This window comes from Salmo trutta, chromosome 36 (assembly GCF_901001165.1).
Source record: "Salmo trutta chromosome 36, fSalTru1.1, whole genome shotgun sequence".
Classification (NCBI taxonomy): Eukaryota; Metazoa; Chordata; class Actinopteri; order Salmoniformes; family Salmonidae; genus Salmo; species Salmo trutta.
This window is the reverse complement of record NC_042992.1, coordinates 7,850,848-7,872,409: the sequence shown is the minus strand read 5'-3', so window position 1 is coordinate 7,872,409 and position 21,562 is coordinate 7,850,848. Positions and strand designations below refer to the sequence as shown.

Genomic DNA, 21,562 nt, shown 5'->3' with positions numbered 1-21,562 from the left:
TCAAAAGGAAAATGCCAAAGATTACTCAAAGCTGTCTGATTCTTCACAGAGAATGACTTTTGATCTCAACACATTTGAGTGTAGAAATCAACACAAAAGTGGCTGAAATCTCATAATGTAGGTCTACTGAGTCCCTGAGGCATAACTACTGACACCTTGAGTGAGGTAGAATGGGGTGTGGGGTAACCAGGCTGAAATGTTCAGAAAGTGTCCTGATGATGTTAGGAAAAACCCAGCCTCAGCAGTTTGGTACAGTACATTACCTCTTGTTTTCAGAGCTGTTTTATACCCCTGTTGTTTCCACACTGCTTCCTGAAGCAGCAGGCCATGTTATAAAATCAATGGGAAGCAAAAAGCACGTGCACTCCTTTTGGATGTACAGGTTAATAGGAACTATATCAAAACTGTGTAGGTCAGGAAGACACACACACACTGTACACACACTGTACACACACTGTACACACACTGTACACACACACACTGTAAACGCACACACACACACTGTACACACACACACACACACACACACTGTAAACACACACAAACACACTGTACACACACAAACACACACACACTGTACCTCCACAAACACACACACACACTGTACACACACACAAACATTATGTGCATTATGTCCATCACAACAAAGTGGCAGTTTCTGCTGAGCTTTCCTCTCATCAACATCCAAGCTGATGAAATACTCACCACATATCAGAGATACAGTTTCCGAGGAGGTGGACAGCCAGGGGGACCATGGGTCCAGGGGGACATAGGTCCAGGGGGACATAGGTCCAGGGTGTGTGAGAGAGGGAGAGAAAAGAACATGGTCAGACAATTCTAACTCATACACTGTAGCCTAGATATGTGGATATTTCACATACAATACAATGGTGTTATCTTGGGTACCAGTCTGTTTGTGCCATTATGCCACTCCTTGCTGTTGACATGAGACCTGGGACCAGGCTACAATAACGTTGCACAGTATAATGTACAATCCAGTACAATCTAGGACAATCTAGTAAAATCTAGTACAATCCAGTCCAATCTAGTACAAGCTAGTATAATTTAGTACAATCTAGTACAATCTAGTACAATCCAGTGCAATCGTGTACAATCCAGTACAATCTAGTACAATCCAGCACAATCGAGGACAATCTAGTACAATCGAGGACAATCTAGTACAATCTAGAACAAGCTAGTATAATTTAGTACAATCTAGTAAAATCTAGTACAATCTAGTAAAATCTAGTACAATCTAGTACAATCCAGTACAACCCAGTACAATCGTGTACAATCTAGGATAATCTAGTAAAATCTAGTACAAGCCAGTATAATTTAGTACATCTAGTACAACTCAGTACAATCGTGTACAATCCAGTACAATCTAGTACAATCTAGTACAATCTAGTACAATGATCAGCCAAGCAGGAGTATATCACCATGTTTTTGATTATCAATATTTACTGTAATCCTTTTTTCTCTATCAAATGGAACATGTTCATCAACAAGAGTGCAGTGTATCCATCTATACTGACCTAACGAATCATCCTTAAAGAGTGCAGTGTATACATCTATTTAAAAGCATGCTGAAGCTAGCCAAGCATACTTCCCCCTATAAATACTTTATGTAACTTAGTGGAATACCACTGAGGGAGACGATACAAAGATCTTAAATTGCCATGCAGAACTTATTTTCTCTTTTGAATGTATTTTCCCCTTCATCATCGCTGTCGTAATCTAACCGAGTGGTGTCTTCAAATTAGACTGAATGGTATCTCCAAATAGAACCCTGTTTCCTATAAAGGTAATAGGATGCCATTTGGGATGAAGCCCGTCATTAACTATCCAAATACTACACTTAGAGGGATTACATGGATTACAAGAAGAGAAGGAAGATCCGCGGTCTTAATGAGGTAGTGCTGCTCTGAACCACAGAAGGAGTCAGAAGTCCTAACTCATTAGTGGAGCTAACTTCAAACTGACTCATCAGGGTGCAGGAAACGAGCTGCTCCGACTCCTCTAGAAATACTTGAACTTGGCTATCGTCCCAAATAGCACCCTATTCCCTACATAATGCACTACTTTTGAACAGGGCCCCATAGGCTCTAGTCAAAAGTAGTGCACTATTTAGGGAATAGAGTTCAATTTAGGATGCAACCTTGTTCTTATCGGACGCACAGAGCCCAGTGCTCAATATTTAATGTACTCAGGAATGGAATATAATTCCTATTAAGTTAAGGACAGATGGCTCATGTTTCATGTCAGTGGGCAAATTCTTCTTACTGTCTCTTCTCCTGTCTCAGCAGTTCCTTCCACCCTTAGTTCTGTTCATTTCACTAAGGATGTTTACCAAATGGCACATTATTCCCTATATAGTGCACTAGGGCCCATGGAGCTCTGGTCAAAAGTAGTGCACTATGTAGGAAATTGGGTGCGATTTGGGACACAACCTAAAAGTCCTCTCCAGCTGTTAATAATGGAGAATAGACCATGGTGTATGTGATGTTTCCATGAGGGTGTGAGAACAATGAGAGAGGGAAATATATATCTCTTTCTCTCACTCTTTCTCCCTCTCTTTCTGTGCCTCTCTCTCTCTTTCTGTGCCTCTCTCTCTCTTTCTCTGTCTCTCTCTCTCGACTCAATTTCAATCTTAGGGCTATATTGGCATATATGTTAACATTGGCAAAGCAAGTGAAATAGATAATAAACAAAAGTGAAATGAACAATAAAAATGAACAGTAAACATTACACTCACAGAAGTTCCAAAAGAATAAAGACATTACAAATGTCATAACATGTATATATATATAGTGTTGTAATGATGTGCAAATAGTTAAAGTACAAAAGGGAAAATAAGTAAACATAAATATAGGTTGTATTTACAATGGTGTTTGTTCTTCACTGGTTGCCCTTTTCTTGTGGCAACAGGTCACAAATCTTGCTGCTGTGATGTCACACTGTGGTATTTCACCCAGTAGATATGGGAGTTTATTAAAATTGGATTTGTTTTTCGAATTCTTTGTGGGTCTGTGTAATCTGAGGTAAATATGGGTCTCTAATACGGTCATTATGTCCATTTTAGAGACACATCTTTCCCTCAGATTACAGAGACCCACAAAGAATTCGAAAAACAAATCCAATTTTGATAAACTCCCATAGAGGAAGTTGACATCACAAAACTGGGATGTTTTGGTTGTACCGGCGCTGAGGCACCAATAGGATGCACAAATCCCGTGATCAGCTTCCAGATTGCTGTTAGTGATCGACTTAAGGTAGGACTAGGTAAGATGATAAAGTATACGGAAGCTGACTTCTTGAGTGAGTCTTTTCCTATGAACTTTTATCTTGATTTTCAGGTCAGATGTGTCAGAAGGTTTTGTCTCTAGATGGTAAACAGTTGATGTCAGAATTTACTTTTTCATAGCACCACGAACACACAAAGGTCATCTGTTCTCAGTGACAGCATGTCTGGGACAACTTCTCTCTGACCGTTACAAAAACATGCATGTGTAGACCTGCCTAACATTATAGAACACCCTGTTAGGCCTGCCTAACATTATAGAACACCCTGTTAGGCCTGCCTAACATTATAGAACACCCTGTTAGGCCTGCCTAACATTATAGAACACCCTGTTAGGCCTGCCTAACATTATAGAACACCCTGTTAGGCCTGCCTAACATTATAGAACACCCTGTTAGGCCTGCCTAACATTATAGAGGGTGTTCATGATTAGCCATGATTACGTTACAGGCTTAAACAAGTTGAGTGTATTACCTGTTTACAAGGAAATAGGCTACAATAATAACATGATTGACAGGTATGACAGACAGGTAAGCAGGTGTTAATCATACTTTTTCAGTTCGTTGAGTAGACAATAAATGATGTGGCCTAAAACGATGCAAACGAAAGCTCCCGAACCCACCTCTGTCTGCCGAAATAGGAGAGTAGACGCTGGCTGAGGATAAGGGTGCGGATGAGAGTCGTAATTTCTCGGCGCTGTCAGTCTACCCTACATTGGGCCACTGAAGTGCGTCCTCCCTCCCTTCCGCGTCCGCCGCAAGGGAAAAACGCGAGTGGATCACCAACAAACAGTTTGCCGATGCCACCGACTGACGCGAGAGAGGCGGGGTGAGATGCTGGATTTCACAGAAACGGACTGCCTTGGAACCGCGGCAGCCAGCTACTGTATCTATGCAGCAGACAGCAACAATAATAGACCAATGAGTCTTAACGTTCCCTCACGCCGGCCGTGTGTGGATAAAACATAACAGGAACATAAAACCAAGGCGGAGTAATAGCCTATACTTTTGGTCCATAGTAGACCTATCATAGATTCCATGCACACGACGGAAGCATCCTCAGTCAAATGCGCTTTATTAACATAGGCTACACCTCCCACTGTGTGGATTATTTATTTCGCATGGCCCTCATAATATGATATATAATAGTAAGGTGGGTGCTTATATTTGTCCTATCTCAGACACGTACACGTTTGTTTATAAGCATATGTGAATTGGAAATGTGGTGTTTGTTTATCCCAACGCCCTCAGAGAGGGGCTCAGCCATTATCAACTGCAACCCTGAAAGCAATTAGGCTTAAAGTGCCTTGCTCAAGGGCACAACGACAGTGTTCACCTTGTCGACTCGTGGATTCGAACAAGCGACCTTTCGGTTAGTGTCCCAACGTTCTAACCGCCAGGAACTCTGAACCGGATGACAGCTGTCACAACCATAGCATGAAAGCCAAAGGCGCGCGCTCTACCGTGCCAGTGGTGGCTAATCCGCTTGAAATCTTCTTCACTCCGATGTATTTAGCTCCCATGCACTAGTCCACCTGACTACTTACCCTACCTAGGCTCGCCTCGCCAATACTCTCATCGGTAACTGACAATTCTACAACAAACTATGACGGGGAGGAAAAGAAAAGAGGACCGACTCAGTGTCCGACTGACAAAACAAACCCCATAAAATGACAGTGAAATAGTCAGCACAGAGCACATGAAAACATAGCCCCCCCCCGAGATAACGAGTATATAATGTTGCTCATTTCTATACCCACTGCACCACAGCATTGAATTACACGATCAAATGGACTAACGTTGGCCAGACGTTGCCCATACATTCACAAATGAGACGGCTCCAGAAATAGACGAAACGTGCCGTTGACAACGTTTTCGATTTAATGGGTTTACCTGGGAGGATGACAGCTCGTTGTCTTCGATTCCTTCTTATTATATGCCTGTGTCATTTACTCATTTGTGCAGTAGGGGCTTCTATTCATTTAGCCTTTCTCACCAACACAGCAGCATTCCTCCGTCCAAAAACCCGTCACTGTGGAGTTGTGATTGTAGTCGCCCGTCGGGGTCGCGACATCCATTTACCCGCCTCTGGAAGATGGTGATTGGAGCAAAGCGCGTTATCTCAGCCAGGTACTGTGATGTCGTGTGGATAATGTTCTGCACGGGCAACGGACCTGGATTAGTGACTGACAACAACCACTGATTGGTGTTGTTGTTGTTGGTGTTGTTGAGTAGTAGAAAATGTGCAATATTTTTTACCCCAAAGTGTTTTTGTGTGTAGCCAGCGCAGTCCCTAACTACAGCAGCGCTTGTTTATGCATCCAACTCACCATGTGCTGAAGTTGCTACACTGACATCAGAGGTCAAACCAAATGAAACATTATTTGTCACATGCGCCGAATAATAACAAGTGTCGACCTTACCGTGAAATGTTTACAAGCCCTCATCCAACAGCGCAGTTCAAGAACAGTTAAGAAAATATTTACCAAATAAACTAAAGTAAAAAAGAATAAAAAGTAAGACAATAACATAACAATGACGAGGCTATATACAGGGGGTACCGGTACAGAGTCAATGTGGAGGCTATATACAGGGGTACCGGTACAGAGTCAATGTGGAGGCTATATACAGGGGGTACCGGTACAGAGTCAATGTGGAGGCTATATACAGGGGGTACCGGTACAGAGTCAATGTGGAGGCTTTATACAGGGGGTACCGGTACAGAGTCAATGTGGAGGCTATATACAGGGGTACCGGTACAGAGTCAATGTGGAGGCTATATACAGGGGGGTACCGGTACAGAGTCAATGTGGAGGCTATATACAGGAGGAACCGGTACAGAGTCAATGTGGAGGCTATATACAGGGGGTACCGGTACAGAGTCAATGTGGAGGCTATATACAGGGGTACCGGTACAGAGTCAATGTGGAGGCTATATACAGGGGGTACCGGTACAGAGTCAATGTGGAGGCTATATACAGGAGGAACCGGTACAGAGTCAATGTGGAGGCTATATACAGGGGGTACCGGTACAGAGTCAATGTGGAGGCTATATACAGGGGGTACCGGTACAGAGTCAATGTGGAGGCTATATACAGGGGTACCAGTACCGAGTCAATGTGGAGGCTATATACAGGGGGTACCAGTACCGAGTCAATGTGGAGGCTATATACAGGGGGTACCAGTACCGAGTCAATGTGGAGGCTATATACAGGGGGGTACCAGTACAGAGTCAATGTGGAGGCTATATACAGGGGGTACCGGTACAGAGTCAATGTGGAGGCTATATAGAGGGTGTTACGGTACAGAGTCAATGTGGAGGCTATATACAGGGGGTACCGGTACAGAGTCAATGTGGAGGCTATATACAGGGGTACCGGTACAGAGTCAATGTGGAGGCTATATACAGGGGGTACCGGTACAGAGTCAATGTGGAGGCTATATACAGGGGGTACCGGTACAGAGTCAATGTGGAGGCTATATACAGGGGGTACCGGTACAGAGTCAATGTGGAGGCTATATACAGGGGGTACCAGTACCGAGTCAATGTGGAGGCTATATACAGGGGGTACCAGTACCGAGTCAATGTGGAGGCTATATACAGGGGGGTACCAGTACCGAGTCAATGTGGAGGCTATATACAGGGGGTACCGGTACAGAGTCAATGTGGAGGCTATATACAGCGGGTACCAGTACCGAGTCAATGTGGAGGCTATATACAGGGGGTACCAGTACCGAGTCAATGTGGAGGCTATATACAGGGGGTACCGGTACAGAGTCAATGTGGAGGCTATATACAGGGGGTACCAGTACCGAGTCAGTGTGGAGGCTATATACAGGGGGTACCGGTACCGAGTCAGTGTGGAGGCTATATACAGGGGGTACCAGTACCGAGTCAGTGTGGAGGCTATATACAGGGGGTACCAGTACCGAGTCAGTGTGGAGGCTATATACAGGGGGTACCGGTACAGAGTCAATGTGGAGGCTATATACAGGGGGAACCGGTAACGAGTCAGTGTGGAGGCTATATACAGGGGGTACCAGTACAGAGTCAATGTGGAGGCTATATACAGGGGGTACCGGTACAGAGTCAATGTGGAGGCTATATACAGGGGGTACCAGTACCGAGTCAATGTGGAGGCTATATACAGGGGGTACCGGTACAGAGTCAATGTGGAGGCTATATACAGGGGGTACCAGTACCGAGTCAATGTGGAGGCTATATACAGGGGGTACCAGTACCGAGTCAATGTGGAGGCTATATACAGGGGGTACCAGTACCGAGTCAATGTGGAGGCTATATACAGGGGGGTACCAGTACCGAGTCAATGTGGAGGCTATATACAGGGGGTACCGGTACAGAGTCAATGTGGAGGCTATATACAGGGGGTACCAGTACCGAGTCAATGTGGAGGCTATATACAGGGGGTACCAGTACCGAGTCAATGTGGAGGCTATATACAGGGGGTACCGGTACAGAGTCAATGTGGAGGCTATATACAGGGGGTACCAGTACCGAGTCAGTGTGGAGGCTATATACAGGGGGTACCGGTACCGAGTCAGTGTGGAGGCTATATACAGGGGGTACCAGTACCGAGTCAGTGTGGAGGCTATATACAGGGGGTACCGGTACAGAGTCAATGTGGAGGCTATATACAGGGGTACCGGTACAGAGTCAATGTGGAGGCTATATACAGGGGGTACCGGTACAGAGTCAATGTGGAGGCTATATACAGGAGGAACCGGTACAGAGTCAATGTGGAGGCTATATACAGGGGGTACCGGTACAGAGTCAATGTGGAGGCTATATACAGGGGTACCGGTACAGAGTCAATGTGGAGGCTATATACAGGGGGTACCGGTACAGAGTCAATGTGGAGGCTATATACAGGAGGAACCGGTACAGAGTCAATGTGGAGGCTATATACAGGGGGTACCGGTACAGAGTCAATGTGGAGGCTATATACAGGGGGTACCAGTACCGAGTCAATGTGGAGGCTATATACAGGGGGTACCAGTACCGAGTCAATGTGGAGGCTATATACAGGGGGTACCAGTACCGAGTCAATGTGGAGGCTATATACAGGGGGTACCAGTACCGAGTCAATGTGGAGGCTATATACAGGGGGGGTACCAGTACAGAGTCAATGTGGAGGCTATATACAGGGGGTACCGGTACAGAGTCAATGTGGAGGCTATATAGAGGGTGTTACGGTACAGAGTCAATGTGGAGGCTATATACAGGGGGTACCGGTACAGAGTCAATGTGGAGGCTATATACAGGGGGTACCGGTACAGAGTCAATGTGGAGGCTATATACAGGGGGTACCGGTACAGAGTCAATGTGGAGGCTATATACAGGGGGTACCGGTACAGAGTCAATGTGGAGGCTATATACAGGGGGTACCGGTACAGAGTCAATGTGGAGGCTATATACAGGGGGTACCAGTACCGAGTCAATGTGGAGGCTATATACAGGGGGTACCAGTACCGAGTCAATGTGGAGGCTATATACAGGGGGTACCAGTACCGAGTCAATGTGGAGGCTATATACAGGGGGGGTACCAGTACCGAGTCAATGTGGAGGCTATATACAGGGGGTACCGGTACAGAGTCAATGTGGAGGCTATATACAGGGGGTACCAGTACCGAGTCAATGTGGAGGCTATATACAGGGGGTACCAGTACCGAGTCAATGTGGAGGCTATATACAGGGGGTACCGGTACAGAGTCAATGTGGAGGCTATATACAGGGGGTACCAGTACCGAGTCAGTGTGGAGGCTATATACAGGGGGTACCGGTACCGAGTCAGTGTGGAGGCTATATACAGGGGGTACCAGTACCGAGTCAGTGTGGAGGCTATATACAGGGGGTACCAGTACCGAGTCAGTGTGGAGGCTATATACAGGGGGTACCGGTACAGAGTCAATGTGGAGGCTATATACAGGGGGAACCGGTAACGAGTCAGTGTGGAGGCTATATACAGGGGGTACCAGTACAGAGTCAATGTGGAGGCTATATACAGGGGGTACCGGTACAGAGTCAATGTGGAGGCTATATACAGGGGGTACCAGTACCGAGTCAATGTGGAGGCTATATACAGGGGGTACCGGTACAGAGTCAATGTGGAGGCTATATACAGGGGGTACCAGTACCGAGTCAATGTGGAGGCTATATACAGGGGGTACCAGTACCGAGTCAATGTGGAGGCTATATACAGGGGGTACCAGTACCGAGTCAATGTGGAGGCTATATACAGGGGGGTACCAGTACCGAGTCAATGTGGAGGCTATATACAGGGGGTACCGGTACAGAGTCAATGTGGAGGCTATATACAGGGGGTACCAGTACCGAGTCAATGTGGAGGCTATATACAGGGGGTACCAGTACCGAGTCAATGTGGAGGCTATATACAGGGGGTACCGGTACAGAGTCAATGTGGAGGCTATATACAGGGGGTACCAGTACCGAGTCAGTGTGGAGGCTATATACAGGGGGTACCGGTACCGAGTCAGTGTGGAGGCTATATACAGGGGGTACCAGTACCGAGTCAGTGTGGAGGCTATATACAGGGGGTACCGGTACAGAGTCAATGTGGAGGCTTTATACAGGGGGTACCGGTACAGAGTCAATGTGGAGGCTATATACAGGGGTACCGGTACAGAGTCAATGTGGAGGCTATATACAGGGGGTACCGGTACAGAGTCAATGTGGAGGCTATATACAGGAGGAACCGGTACAGAGTCAATGTGGAGGCTATATACAGGGGGTACCGGTACAGAGTCAATGTGGAGGCTATATACAGGGGTACCGGTACAGAGTCAATGTGGAGGCTATATACAGGGGGTACCGGTACAGAGTCAATGTGGAGGCTATATACAGGAGGAACCGGTACAGAGTCAATGTGGAGGCTATATACAGGGGGTACCGGTACAGAGTCAATGTGGAGGCTATATACAGGGGGTACCGGTACAGAGTCAATGTGGAGGCTATATACAGGGGGTACCAGTACCGAGTCAATGTGGAGGCTATATACAGGGGGTACCAGTACCGAGTCAATGTGGAGGCTATATACAGGGGGTACCAGTACCGAGTCAATGTGGAGGCTATATACAGGGGGTACCAGTACCGAGTCAGTGTGGAGGCTATATACAGGGGGTACCGGTACAGAGTCAATGTGGAGGCTATATACAGGGGGAACCGGTAACGAGTCAGTGTGGAGGCTATATACAGGGGGTACCAGTACAGAGTCAATGTGGAGGCTATATACAGGGGGTACCGGTACAGAGTCAATGTGGAGGCTATATACAGGGGGTACCAGTACAGAGTCAATGTGGAGGCTATATACAGGGGGTACCGGTACAGAGTCAATGTGGAGGCTATATACAGGGGGTACCGGTAACGAGTCAGTGTGGAGGCTATATACAGGGGGTACCGGTACCGAGTCAGTGTGGAGGCTATATACAGGGGGTACCGGTACCGAGTCAGTGTGGAGGCTATATACAGGGGGTACCAGTACCGAGTCAGTGTGCTGGGTAAAGGTTAATTGAGGTCATTTGTACATGTAGGTAGAGGTGAAGTGACTATGCATAGATAATAAACAGAGAGTAGCAGCAGTGTGGGGGGGGGGGGGGGGGTCAATGTAAATAGTGTGGTGACCATTTGATTAATTGTTCAGCAGTCTAATGGCTTGGGGGTAGAAGCTGTTAAGGAGCCTTTTGGTCCTAGACTTAGTGCTCTGGTACTGCTTGCTGTGCTGTAGCAGGTGAGATGCACTTTGGGGGAAAAGGTCAAGGGATGACAGGAGATCTTGACCTCTAGACTGAATAAATATTCATTTATACATTTACATTTTATCAGAAACTCTTATCCAGAGCGACTTATAGGTTTAAGTGCCTTTGCTCAATGGCACATCTACACATTTTGTTCACCTAGTCGGTTCAGGGATTCAAGCCAGCGACCTTTCGGTTACTTGTCCAATCCTCTTAACCGGTCTGCCATATTCATGGTAATCACTAATATTCCAGAGTCACCCAATTCAAATATCGCTTACACTTTATTACAGTGTCTTTGAAATGTAGGATATGAAAGTAGGCTATGCATTTTACTCACTGTTGTTTTTTAAATAATAGACTATTCTCAGATGGACCTCAGATGTGATAACAATGTTAACATCATCTACATTGAACATTCTCTTCACCTGGTGATAACCTTTCTAAGTAGAACATCTGTGGAGGTGGATTGGGCTTTGAGGTGAGAGGTCAGTGAGCGGTCAGGTCCTCTCACTGGAGAACATCTGCAGAGGTTTGTGTTGAATCTGTCTGTGCTGGTCAGTCATTCAACAGCCTGCTCGTTCTCTAGGCTGCTGGTGGCCTCACTCAGCATTTACTGTGAACAAAGATTTATTTATTTTTATATAAATTTAAGCTCAGTCTTTTAGCTTATTTTTTTGTTTTTTTTTTCGTTCCAGTTTTCAAGCTCTGTCCTCTTTTGCTATGCTTTTTGCAGGTTGCCATGACATATTTAGGGGATTAACTTTAGAACGCCCACACGTCCGCCTACGGGGATGGATACGCTCTCGATCGTATTGTTAAAGAGCATCTCTTTATAACTCTACGTAGCAATTTACACCTAAATAATAATTCAACTCACAACTATTCCTGTTCTAATACTCACCCACAGATAACTGCTCATAGGCTCAATACCAAAATGGCACACTATCCCCATATATAGTGCACTACTTTTGACCAGGGCACTATCCCCATATATAGTGCACTACTTTTGACCAGAGCCCTATTCCCTATACAGTATAGTGCACTACTTTTGACCAGGGCCCTATTCCCTATATAGCGCACTACTTTTGATTAGAGCCCTATTGGCCCTGGTCAAAAGTAGTGCACTACAGAGGGTATAGGGTGCCATTTGGGACACATATCATCATATTGAAATCAAAGTGTATGCCACCTACCTACAATACAGCAGCACCAGCTCCATTAATACAAACAGAAACAGTAGCTACATTGTCCTTCCTACACAGCAGCACCAGCTCCATTAATACAAACAGAAACAGTAGCTACATTGTCCTTCAAACACAGCAGCACCAGCTACTAGAAATACATCTGATTACAAAACAAATACAGGCTCCAGTTCAGCTCATAATACTATCATATTACTATTACTATCGTTTCAGAATGGTGAACTGATCTCAAATTAAACGGGACAATGCACATGAGTTGAAGAGACTAATTGCTTTGTGCTCAGTTACCTAATTCCCCATACCTTCTATTTCTGCCAGGGGGGGATTCTGAGGTCCAGGGGCATGTAGGGCACGCTCTCTGTGTGTGTGTGTGTGTGTGTGTGTGTGTGTGTGTGTGTGTGTGTGTGTGTGTGTGTGTGTGAAATGACACAAGTACGCAGAAAATATATGAAATATTTAAAGCAAACACCCAAAACAACATTTCTTCCCATGAACACTAGTTCCTGGTTCCTACTCCTTGACAGCCCGTCTTCTGCAAATGCTGCAGTCGACTGTGGAGCGCGTCACTCAGCTGCGTCCATAACATCATACGCAGGCACTTAGACGCTGACTATGCTACCCCCCCCACCCCCCCCCCCACCCCTAAGTGATAATCTGCCTTTTGGGACACAACCAGTTCTTGAGTTACGTAGATACAGCTACTCTGCAGATCAGCTCGCTCCCCAGAGCTGTCTGTCTGCCAGTGAGTCTGATTAGAGGGGATGTGCTGCAGTAGGCGACTCCATCGTTCACTTCCTAAACAGCCATTTGCGCCTACTAGCATTGATGGATTCTATTATGTCCCACTGGATCCAGAGACAGAACTTTTCTTTCTTGACCATTTCTCAGATTTGCATTTGAGTCATTTAGCAGACACTCATATCCTTACAGGAGCAATTAGGGTTAAGTGCCTTGCGTAAGGGAACATCGTCAGAATTTTCACCTACTTGGCTGAGGGATTCAAAGCAGCAACCTTCTGGTTACTGGTCCAACGCTCTTAACTGCTAGGCTACCTGCTGCCCCCATGCTGTCCTAACAGTAGATGACTGCTACTGTATCATTCCATTAGAACGTTCCATGTCCCATCTCATTCCATTAGAACGTTCCATGTTCCATCTCATTCCATTAGAACGTTCCATGTTCCATCTCATTCCATTAGAACGTTCCATGTTCCATCTCATTCCATTAGAACGTTCCATGTTCCATCTCATTCCATTAGAACGTTCCATGTTCCATCTCATTCCATTAGAGTTATACAGCAGACAGGGAAATGATGACTGCCTGTACTGGCCACAACCTCCTCTAGACTAGACCTTCTATTTTAAGAAATGCCTCGATTTCTATGCAGTCTTTAACATTAATATTTCAGAAACAATTAGTCTCACTGTGTATGTCAGACAAAGGATGAAAAGTAGTTTATGTATAAAAAATATATAATTTATTTAATTAGAAATAGACAAAAGTGCAACATTAGGAACTCACTGTATCTTGGCCAGGTGGTTACAGTGAAAAACACGTACGATACAAATACAACAACAACTTACAACCTGGTGTTATTAATTAAACAACAACCGGGTACATAAATTATAGTACTAAACTGTACACAGTCTTAGAGTATTTACACAAGGTGTATTCGTCAATGCAGAATTCATTTATTTCCTTTGCTCTTTCTGTTCTTTTTTAAATAAACAGTAAACGATATTATTTACAATCTTCAGCCAAGCCACTTTTTTGTTTTTAGTGTTTTTGGAATAGTGTTTTTTTTTTCTTTGGATTTTAGTCATTTTAATGTCTCTTTTTGACCATGATGTGAACGTGAATTCACGGTCAGACAAAGCAATTTTTAGGGACCCAAACTCTTACGTTGGACTAAACTGAAAATATATCAATGGTCAACAACTAATGAGGTGACTAAATAATGAGAGATATAGGTAACGTCCCCGTCGAAGTTAAAAGACTCAATCATAAACATTTCCAATCATTTTGTGTCAGGTGTATATAAGTATATATATATATATAAATATATATTCACTCAATAATATGCAGATCAGTCAAGGCACATACTAGTAGTATAATATATTCAAACTATTTCTGTATTATTAATCTTTAACATATGAATAATGTTTTTTTTTTAAATGTCATATTCTAACATTTTATGTCAAAATGTGACATTTGGTTTAGTAAGTACCTTCTGCTCATCTGTACACGACCATGTCATGCTCCTATAACCCTTTAGCAGTGAATATAACTATATACCTTCCTAAGTGATATGTGTCTCTAACATTGATTCCTCAGTGCGTCAGATCCACCTTCTAGTATCTCTGTAGACATACAGGCAGACGAGTCAAAGAGCCAGGTGACTTTAGAGCTGCGCGTTAAAAACCCAAACAAAACAAAAAACTAAGTAACAAAAGAAAACCTAAAGAGTCTATCTCATGCTTGAACTCACATACTTGTTTTCAGTCTCACTACTAGGTAGACATGTCTATGGGTAGTAAGGTAGAGACACGGGTCCAGGAATTCAAAAAGCTGCCTACGTGTGTGTTGGAGCGACGTGAAGTCGTTTTATCTGTGTGTGTGTGTGTGTGTGTGTGTGTGTGTGTGTGAGAGCGATGTGAAGTAGTTTTATCTGTGTGTGTGTGTATATATATATATATATATATGGGCTGATGTGTTTATGTACTTGTCAGTTTGTTTGGCAGCCATGATGTTTACATATCGTTGTCATAGTCCCCGATCATTCTGCGTGTGTGCGAAGCCAGGAAGATGTCATTGTCTCGTGGACAATCGTGGTGGCAGGAGCACGTCTTGATGAACATCATCTTGCGTCTGAAGGTGTCTCCTTCGGGACAGTGGAACTCCACCTCGGCGGTGATGGTGGTGTGGGGCGTGCAGCAGCGACCGTCCGTACACACACCACAGAACTTGGGCTTGTAGATCCTCGTGCTGCTGCAGCCTGACAGCTGGAAACGCATGCCGCGCAGGGACTTAGGGGTCCGTACACACTTCTTACCCCTCTGTGGAACCAAGAAGAATGGTGGTTAGTTTAGGATGGGAACAACAACTTGCTACATTGTCTATCATGCTTAGGGCAGCTTAGGTTTAACCTTTAGTAAACGATAAGGAGTCAAAGACATTCTATGCTCCTGAATTGCATGGCTTCTTGTTTACATTTGTGATGAAAATACAGTATTCACTTATTAAATGTCCTGAGAAATGCCATGTGATAACATCTTATGTCATGCTTATATAATAGGCTATATAGTACACTATATAATACATTCCTCTATATGTTGTTATACTATATAATACATTCCTCTATATGTTGTTGTACTATATAATACATTCCTCTATATGTTGTTATACTATATAATACATTCCTCTATATGTTGTTATACTATATAATACATTCCTCTATATGTTGTTGTACTATATAATACATTCCTCTATATGTTGTTATACTATATAATACATTCCTCTATATGTTGTTATACTATATAATACATTCCTCTATATGTTGTTATACTATATAATACATTCCTCTATATGTTGTTATACTATATAATACATTCCTCTATATGTTGTTATACTATATAATACATTCCACTATATGTTGTTATACTATATAATACATTCCTCTATATGTTGTTATACTATATAATACATTCCTCTATATGTTGTTATACTATATAATACATTCCTCTATATGTTGTTATACTATATAATACATTCCTCTATATGTTGTTATACTATATAATACATTCCTCTATATGTTGTTATACTATATAATACATTCCTCTATATGTTGTTGTACTATATAATACATTCCTCTATATGTTGTTAAACTATATAATACATTCCTCTATATGTTGTTATACTATATAATACATTCCTCTATATGTTGTTATACTATATAATACATTCCTCTATATGTTGTTATACTATATAATACATTCCACTATATGTTGTTATACTTTTTAATACATTCCTCTATATGTTGTTATACTATATAATACATTCCTCTATATGTTGTTATACTATATAATACATTCCTCTATATGTTGTTATACTATATAATACATTCCTCTATATGTTGTTATACTATATAATACATTCCTCTATATGTTGTTATACTATATAATACATTCCACTATATGTTGTTATACTATATAATACATTCCTCTATATGTTGTTATACTATATAATACATTCCTCTATATGTTGTTATACTATATAATACATTCCTCTATATGTTGTTATACTATATAATACATTCCTCTATATGTTGTTATACTATATAATACATTCCTCTATATGTTGTTATACTATATAATACATTCCTCTATATGTTGTTGTACTATATAATACATTCCTCTATATGTTGTTATACTATATAATACATTCCTCTATATGTTGTTATACTATATAATACATTCCTCTATATGTTGTTATACTATATAATACATTCCTCTATATGTTGTTGTACTATATAATACATTCCTCTATATGTTGTTGAACTATATAATACATTCCTCTATATGTTGTTGTACTATATAATACATTCCTCTATATGTTGTTATACTATATAATACATTCCTCTATATGTTGTTATACTATATAATACATTCCTCTATATGTTGTTATGCTATATAATACATTCCTCTATATGTTGTTATACTATATAATACATTCCTCTATATGTTGTTATACTATATAATACATTCCTCTATATGTTGTTGAACTATATAATACATTCCTCTATATGTTGTTGTACTATATAATACATTCCTCTGTATGTTGTTATACTATATAATACATTCCTCTATATGTTGTTATACTATATAATACATTCCTCTATATGTTGTTGTACTATATAATACATTCCTCTATATGTTGTTATACTATATAATACATTCCTCTATATGTTGTTATACTATATAATACATTCCTCTATATGTTGTTATACTATATAATACATTCCTCTATATGTTGTTATACTATATAATACATTCCTCTATATGTTGTTATACTATATAATACATTCCTCTATATGTTGTTATACTATATAATGGTATTAGTCCATGTACCCACCTTGATGTCCTTCTCTTGCTCCACGTGGCAGGGCCGGATCATACAGACACGGGTCTGCCTCTCCAGCTGGCACCGCTCGTTGTCATTGGTGACGCGGGACGACACGCCCATGCCGCAGGTGGCCGAGCACTCGTCCCATTTGGTGGTCTGGACGATGCAGTTCTCCCTGGGGCTCTCCGCCGGGACCGGCCCGTGGGCTGACTCCTCTCTGTAGACTGACAGAGGGGAAGAGGAGACCAAGGGATGAATTTCAGATCCTGAGAGAAGAGGAAGGGAGAGGGAGAGGTGAACAGTGGTGAAAGGGGTGAACAACAGGGGAGGAGAAGAGGGAGAGGTGGTTAGTTTGAACTTTGGTAGAGAGAGAGAGAGCGCGAGAGAGAGAGAGAGAGAGAGAGAGAGAGACAGAGAGAGAGAGAGAGAGAGAGAGAGAGAAGAGAAAGAGAGAGAAAAGAGAGAGAGACAGAGAGAGCGAGAGAGAGAGAGAGAGAGAGAGAGAGAGGACAGAGAGAAGAGAGAGAGAGACAGAGAGAGAGAGAGAGAGAATAGAGAGAGAGAGAAAGAGAAAGAGAGAGAAAAGAGAGAGAGACAGAGAGAGCGAGAGAGAGCGAGAGAGAGCGAGAGAGAGAGAAAGAGAGAGAAAGAGAGAGAAAGAGAGAGAAAGAGAGAGAGAGAGAGCGAGAGAGAAAGAGAGAGCGAGAGAGAGAGACAGAGAGAGAGAGGAGAGAGAGAAAGAGAAGGAGAGAGAAAGAGAGAGAGACAGAGAAAGAGAGACAGAGAGAGAGAGAGCGAGAGAGAAAGAGAGAGAGAGAGAGAGAGACAGAGAGAGCATTGTGGTGAATAAAAAGATGGCAGTTTAGCTTTAAAAGAGAGAGAGAAAAAAAGTGAAAGTGATATAGAGAGAGAAAAGAAACCCAGAGAGAGAAAGGTTAGACTCACCAGCCATGGCTGCCTGATAAGGGTTGTCCTGAGGACTCTGATCACACACCCACTCCTCACAGCACTTCCCAGGGATCAGGATGCGGCGTGGGTACGGGCAGTCTGGGGAAGGCAGCCACACGTCGCTGGCACAGGTTGGTACGCAGCCGATCTCTCCGTTCATACAGACACACTGGTGCTTGCAGCTGGGCTGGAAGGTCTCTCCACTGCGGTAGATGACCCCTCCCAGGTCGCACGTCTGGCCTTCCTGGGCTGAAACACAAGAGGAGGAGGCGCTATTTTAGATTTCATATTTCAAAGGCTTTACATTATTAGGCCAGAGATTGCCCGCTTTGGATAATGATAAGCGAAACCCTGACAAAGTCTACACAAAATATGCAGCAATCTCTACAATAGGAGAGCCAAGAGGAGATCACAGTCTCGATAGATATCTCAAAACCTCCTACCCTTTCTTTAATAGTTGACAGGAGAATTCAACTCACCCATGCAGATGCCGTGCTCAGTATCACTCAGCACTGCATAATCACAGTAAAGCCCCTTATGGTGGTCACATGGCTCCAGGAGGGTACAGGGCTCGCCGGCTTGCCTGGCACACACCTTACAGCAACCACAGCCATCCAGAACCAGGCTGGTACCAAACGGGCAAGGAGGGGGGTCCGACGGGCAGTCACAGGGATCAGAACAGTCCTGGGCCATTGTCTGTAGACGGAAGAAAATATAACAGTCAGAAATGTTTAAAAAAAACACTTAGGATAGTGTGAATAACGTGTCTGATATCAGGATATGTCTCGAGGGAAGATGTGTTTATCCACTAAACTTCAAGCAATGAGTTAGGTCTATACTGTGTGTCAAAGAAGCAGATACTGTAGTATGGGGCTTCTTCACGTTTTGTGTTAACACCTCACTTGTAATGCATCTTACTGCCACAAGATGGGGACATGACTCGATGTAGCCAAATCAATTCTGGCAGTCCTTTCTATGGAGAGGGATGCACTGTGGTATTACAGCATGTACAAATAAATAAAACAAATCTATGTAGGCTACTCAAATGCTGTCAAATGTTGATGTGCTGTTTATCTAAATACATGTAGTGATAAAAGGTTAGCATCACATGGATTAAAAATTATTTAATAAGAGGGGACAAAAACAATTTGGCACTAAATTGTAGGTCCTATGTCGCAATTTAGGCTACTAAGTTATTTTTACTGCTTCTCTGTACTCTGTACTAATGTTCCTTTTAGTAGCAATGAATAAGACAAATCTTGCATTGTTTACAAAATTGCTGCTGTAGTCTACTTTACAGGATACTTTACAGAGCTGCTGTAGGTCACTTTACAGAGCTGCCGTACACTACTTTATAGAGTTGCTATAGGTTACTTTACAGGCTACTTTACAAAGCTGCTGTAGGTTACTTTATAGAGCTGCTGTATAATACTTTACAGGTTACTTTATAGAGCTGCTGTATAATACTTTACAGGCTACTTTACAGAACTGCTGTATAATACTTTACACACTACTTTACAGACCTGCTGTATAATACCTACAGGCTACATTAAAGAGCTGCTGTAAGCTACTTTATAGAGCTGCTGTAGACTACTTTACAGGCTACTTTACAGAACTGCTGTATAATACTTTACAGTTTATTTTAAGCTGCTGAATAATGCCTACAGACTACTTTACAGAGCTGCTGTAAGCTACTTTACAGAGCTGCTGTAGACTACTTTACAGGCTACTTTACAGAACTGCTGTATAATACTTTACAGTCTATTTTAAGCTGCTGAATAATGCTTACAGACTACTTTACAGAGCTGCTGTAGACTACTTTACAGAGCTGATGTATAATACTTTACAGGATATTTTACAGAGTTGCTGTATAATACTTTACAGGTTATTTTACAGAGCTGCTGTATAATACTTGACAGGATATTTTAAGCTGCTGAATAATGCTTACAGACTACTTTACAGAGCTGCTGTAGACTACTTTACAGAGCTGATGTATAATACTTTACAGGATACTTTACAGAGCTGCTGTATAATACTTTAGAGCTGTTTACTGTGAGACCACACCCCCATGGAATGTTTTAGCTGCTATAACGCACAATGCGTTCCCAAAAGTTGTACTTCAAATCTACATTTACATGGCTAAATAATAAGTATGAAAACAAGACAAATCATATAACAATAGCCGGGTGAATGAGAGAGAAAGAATAGGTTGTTATTGCATCAAATGCAAAGTGTTGACAAAGTTACATAAATTTATGGATGAAAATCCAGCACTTTATTCACATCTGATACATAAGATCTGTCATATTATATATTAAACTTACCGAGCAGACGATGAGTAGAAAAAGGAATATTCTGGTGATAATTTCCTCAGACATTGTTGCTAGTTTATTTTAACAGCGTGCACACTACAACCCGTTTGTTTTCGTTCAGACAGTCTACAGTCGGTTGTGTTGACTCGCTGCAGGGCTCGAGGACTGAGCTACGGAGAGGAGAATCTTTAAATAGTCCGCGAGGCGGGCCGGAGCCCAGGAAACAAGAGGCATGACACGCGACCCAAAGGGGTGAAAATATTTCAATTCCAGATGGTTTTCTTTCCTAATTCCTGAGAGAAGAGCTATTTCTACAGACAATCAACCTACTGTATCATATTTCACCTTTTCAGACACAAGCCCAGCCAAGTGGGAGTTGTTTTATGTCCTGAAGCAGGAACTGAGAGGGGTGTCTGTGAGTCTAATTTGACATGGACTAAAGGAGAACATTGTTCATACCAACGTAGCCTACATAAAGTGGTAACAGGGAAAGGGGCAAGATTGATAGTAGGATTATGTAATAACTAGGGGTAATAACATGACAAAGAGTACGTCTCAAATGGCACCCTGTTTTCTATGTAGTATGTAGGAAATAGGGTGCCATTTGGGATGAACACAAAGTATCAACCTTTTGTTTTATCAATATTTTTTATTTCATTTATTAATATTTTTAATCCCAGCACCCTGCAGGAGCCCTTTTGGTAGGCTGTCATTGTAAATACGAATTTGTTCTTAACTGACTTGCCTAGTTAAATAAAATTAAAATAAAAAATAAAACATTTCATATGACACACTGAGACCATCCTAATAGTTACTGTCACCAGGTGATTCCAGGTGATTCCAGGTGATTCCAGGTGATTCCAGGTGATTCCAGGTGATTCCAGGTGATTCCAGGTGATTCCA

General features: G+C 42.6%; 1 protein-coding gene across 2 annotated transcripts; it reads right to left on the bottom strand.

The window, feature by feature from the left end:
• Positions 1–13,736: 13,736 nt before the first annotated feature.
• Positions 13,737–21,068, bottom strand: LOC115175325 (CCN family member 2). Of its 2 annotated transcripts, none has more exons than XM_029734503.1 (5): positions 20,672–21,068; positions 18,827–19,043; positions 18,345–18,596; positions 17,409–17,665; positions 13,737–15,334 (listed from the first exon to the last, which is right to left on the bottom strand). In XM_029734503.1, exons 1-5 carry the CDS (start codon positions 20,723–20,725, stop codon positions 15,029–15,031), a joined length of 1,086 nt encoding a protein of 361 aa, XP_029590363.1. In that variant the 5' UTR covers positions 20,726–21,068; the 3' UTR covers positions 13,737–15,028. The 2 variants fall into 2 exon arrangements, with proteins under 2 accessions (XP_029590363.1, XP_029590364.1); XM_029734504.1 differs by having other exon boundaries at positions 17,409–17,623.
• Positions 21,069–21,562: the final 494 nt, after the last annotated feature.

What these genes read in the sequence shown, in the direction of transcription:
- LOC115175325 (XM_029734503.1), bottom strand. Translation starts at nt 20,725, where the DNA reads ATGTCTGAGGAAATTATCACCAGAATATTCCTTTTTCTACTCATCGTC. An exon ending in TGAGCACGGCATCTGCATGG is followed by an intron (nt 18,597 to 18,826) that starts GTGAGTTGAATT and finishes CTTGTGTTTCAG; the next exon opens with CCCAGGAAGGCCAGACGTGC. An exon ending in TTATCAGGCAGCCATGGCTG is followed by an intron (nt 17,666 to 18,344) that starts GTGAGTCTAACC and finishes CTCTTCTCTCAG; the next exon opens with GATCTGAAATTCATCCCTTG.